The sequence below is a fragment of the Arachis ipaensis genome, chromosome B06 (assembly GCF_000816755.2).
Source record: "Arachis ipaensis cultivar K30076 chromosome B06, Araip1.1, whole genome shotgun sequence".
NCBI classification, from domain to species: Eukaryota; Viridiplantae; Streptophyta; class Magnoliopsida; order Fabales; family Fabaceae; genus Arachis; species Arachis ipaensis.
In genome coordinates, this window is record NC_029790.2 from 4,869,986 (window position 1) to 4,873,254 (window position 3,269).

The 3,269-nt window shown below is 35.1% G+C and overlaps 1 protein-coding gene across 1 annotated transcript in view; it reads left to right on the forward strand.

The window, feature by feature from the left end:
- LOC107645492 (ABC transporter A family member 1) overlaps nucleotides 199-3,269 on the forward strand; it is a gene marked incomplete in the record, with an annotated part of 23,916 nt that continues 20,845 nt past the window's right edge. Inside the window, 5 exon segments of the mRNA XM_016349528.2 lie at nucleotides 199-687; nucleotides 1,085-1,164; nucleotides 1,508-1,676; nucleotides 2,144-2,226; nucleotides 2,932-3,148. Coding sequence (XP_016205014.1) covers nucleotides 601-687; nucleotides 1,085-1,164; nucleotides 1,508-1,676; nucleotides 2,144-2,226; nucleotides 2,932-3,148 — 636 coding nt within the window.

The window sequence follows — 3,269 nt, forward strand, 5'->3', positions numbered from 1 at the left end:
GATTATACACATTTTTTAGAATAAATATTAAATATACATTCAAATAGCTAAAATATTAAATGATATTAACCAAATAATTTTTAGTTATCATTTACACAAAAATATTGTCATATAAATAGTAATTAATAATTTATTTACACAAGCGATATATTCTGTAATCTGGGTTTCTGTTTCGTCTCACGAGTCACGAGACGATAAAGACTGCAGCGGCGCGCGAACCCTCAACGGAAACCTGGTGTCACGACACAGCACAGAGTCGCAGACCCCTGCTTTATCGTTCTCTTGTCTTCAACGTTTTCACTCACTTCCTCATAAATATAAATATTCTTAATTAATAACAAGAAAAAATGAATTAAATGAAAAATAAAATATAAATTGGTGGTTTTTGTTTTTCAGTTATGGATGACTAGCTCAGTCGTCACACTCGTAACCCACCAAATTGAAGTGTACACAACGCAACAACCTCCACCGAGTCATAACTGAACAACCCTTTGTTTTTTTCTCTTCTTCTTCTTCTTCTTCTTCTTCTTTAGAAGCAGGGAACGACACCGTTTCGTCGCGTCTGGTTCTAGGGTTTCGCGCTCTTGCGTTGCAGCAGCCATGGGAACTGCCTCCAGGCAGTTGAAGGTTATGCTCCGCAAGAACTGGCTCCTCAAAATTCGTCACCCTTTCGTTACTGCAGCTGAGGTTCCTTCTTCTTCATTTTCATTTTTCGCTTCTGTCTCTTGTTTTGTTCCATTCACTCTGTTTCTCTTTATTTGCTTTTGATCCTTTTTGTAACGTCATCGATTCCGTGATCTTGTTTTTTTGTTCGGTGATCTTCACTTCACTTGGCTTATTTATTTATTTTCTGTCGTTTTTGTAACTATTCTGAGTTTCTGTTATAGCGGTTTTCTTTTTATGGCTCTGGTACAATTGTGTATCTATAATTCCTACGTTTTTGTAACGTTCATGTAATTATGTCATTTTTTTGGAAGAGATGTTTAGGGTTCTGTATGTCATTTGTTCCAATCGCATTTGAATTTGGTGAAGTATGAGTCAAGTTTAGTGGGAATTTTGATGTATGTGGCTCAATTCATGGCAGATATTGCTCCCTACGGTTGTGTTGTTGCTGTTAGTGGCTGTGAGGACTCAAGTTGACACACAAATTCATCCAGCTGAACCGTCAGTATTTCTATTCATCTCTTCATGTCTTCTTCTACGTCCTTTTTTTTCCTTTAATTTTTTTATTTTTTATTTTTTGTGTTTTTGCACTTTTCTCTTTGTCGTCTGTTTTAAGGAGGCACTAAACTAAACAAATTGAACAAAATGCAGGTTTTCAATACATTCCATTTTTGATATTCAAGTACTGTTTTATTTGATGAAGTAAAAGTAGATTGTATTCGTTTTCTGTAGTAAAAGTTTATGGAGGGAACCGAAAGCGATTGCTGTTTCATTTCCGGAATTATTTTTTTATTTTATCTTTGATTTTATATGAGGAGTAAACTTTTATGTGGAAATGGAGCAGGCACATTCAGAAAGAGATGTTTGTGGAGGTGGGTAAAGGTATATCCCCTAACTTCCAACAAGTTTTGGCATCCTTGTTGGAGGAAGGGGAGTATTTAGCTTTTGCACCAGATACCGATGAGACGAAGCTGATGATAGATGTAGTGTCCATAAAATTCCCACTCCTGAAGGTAAACTACTAATACTCTTTTTAACCATGGTCTTACCAGTGGAACAGTTTAATTTGCTTGCTCCAAAATCTATCCAGTATTTCTTTGGCTGCTTTATCAATTCTATCTGTGAGTCGTAACTTTGTTCCATTATTCTAATTTTCGACTTTTTGTCACCTGTAAGGGTTTAGGGTTTATGAAAGTCATTTCTGTCTTTTATCTGAAGTCATCTCTTCAATTGTTAAAGGGAGTGAATGGCAACTAGGCAGGTTCCCATTCCATGCACTATGTAGATGTTGTTTCCTTGCCGTCTCATCCCTTTTACGGAAAAATATGTCTCTGGTTTCCACGTCTTTCTGTCTTTGTACACAGCTAAAGCCTAAAGGCATCTTCAATCCAGTCTCCACTTGGAATTCATGTGTTTTCACGTGCATACACACAAAATTTGGCTTTTGAAGAGTAGTTATAACTCGACTTTTAATATGCAGCTTGTTAGTCGAGTGTACAAAGATGAGGTAGAGTTGGAAAGCTACATTCGCTCAGATGCTTATGGTACCTGCAGTCAAGCAAGGTAAATAATTTGTGTTTATTAAGGCTCTCTGCTGGATTTGAAGTTCCGCTATAGCTGCTATAATAGGTAGGCTCTGACACATGCAATGGTTTTTGAGTTACATGCTAGGTGATATAAGAGGTACTGAATGAAAAATGTAGAATATTTAAGATTTCTCCTGATTTTTCATATCATATTGAGGTTTTGGTTGCATTGGAGACTATTTATCATGTTTGTATCTTGGGTTTCCTTCATTACGGATTCTTATGTGCTTTATACCTGTAATACAATGTCTCTCCCGCTGTTAATGGATACTTATATACTTTTTTGGTTCTTGCAGTGTACTATTTGTCTATTCATTAATTCTACTATGATATATTGGCTCTTATGAAGCTGTCATGATGCTGGTCCATTTTCAATATCAATATATATTCTCATTATGCAGAAAATAATCATGTTCTTTCTCGTATCTGATATTGTATTTTCTTTATTCCTCTCCTCTTCAATGAGATTATATTTTTTTAATGAAAATGGAAATTATTCTTGTGACTAGGTGTCTTAGATTATTGCTTCTATAGTTTGTACAATTCTTTCCCCTATTTTTTATTAGACGCGACATAAAATATGAAAATGATGTCTGTTTTAAGTTGATTGAAATTCTTTGAGGAGCTGAACTTTTGACTGCTTTACTTATAAGTTCTATTTTTTTCTATTCTACCTGTTTAGGAATTGTTCAAATCCGAAAATTAAAGGAGCTGTTGTATTTTATGAACAAGGTCCTCAGTCGTTTGATTATAGCATACGCCTCAATCATACATGGGCATTCTCCGGTTTCCCAGATGTAAAAACAATAATGGACACAAATGGCCCATTTCTTAACGACTTGGAATTGGGTGTTAGTGCTGTACCAACAATGCAGTACAGCTTCAGTGGGTTTTTTACTGTATGATATTTTCTTATTCATTCTTGTTATTTCCCCCTGATTTTGTTTTCTCTTGCAAGTATATGTGCGCGAATTTTTTCCTTTTCTTTTTTTTTTGGTAAAAAATATTTTAGTATAGATC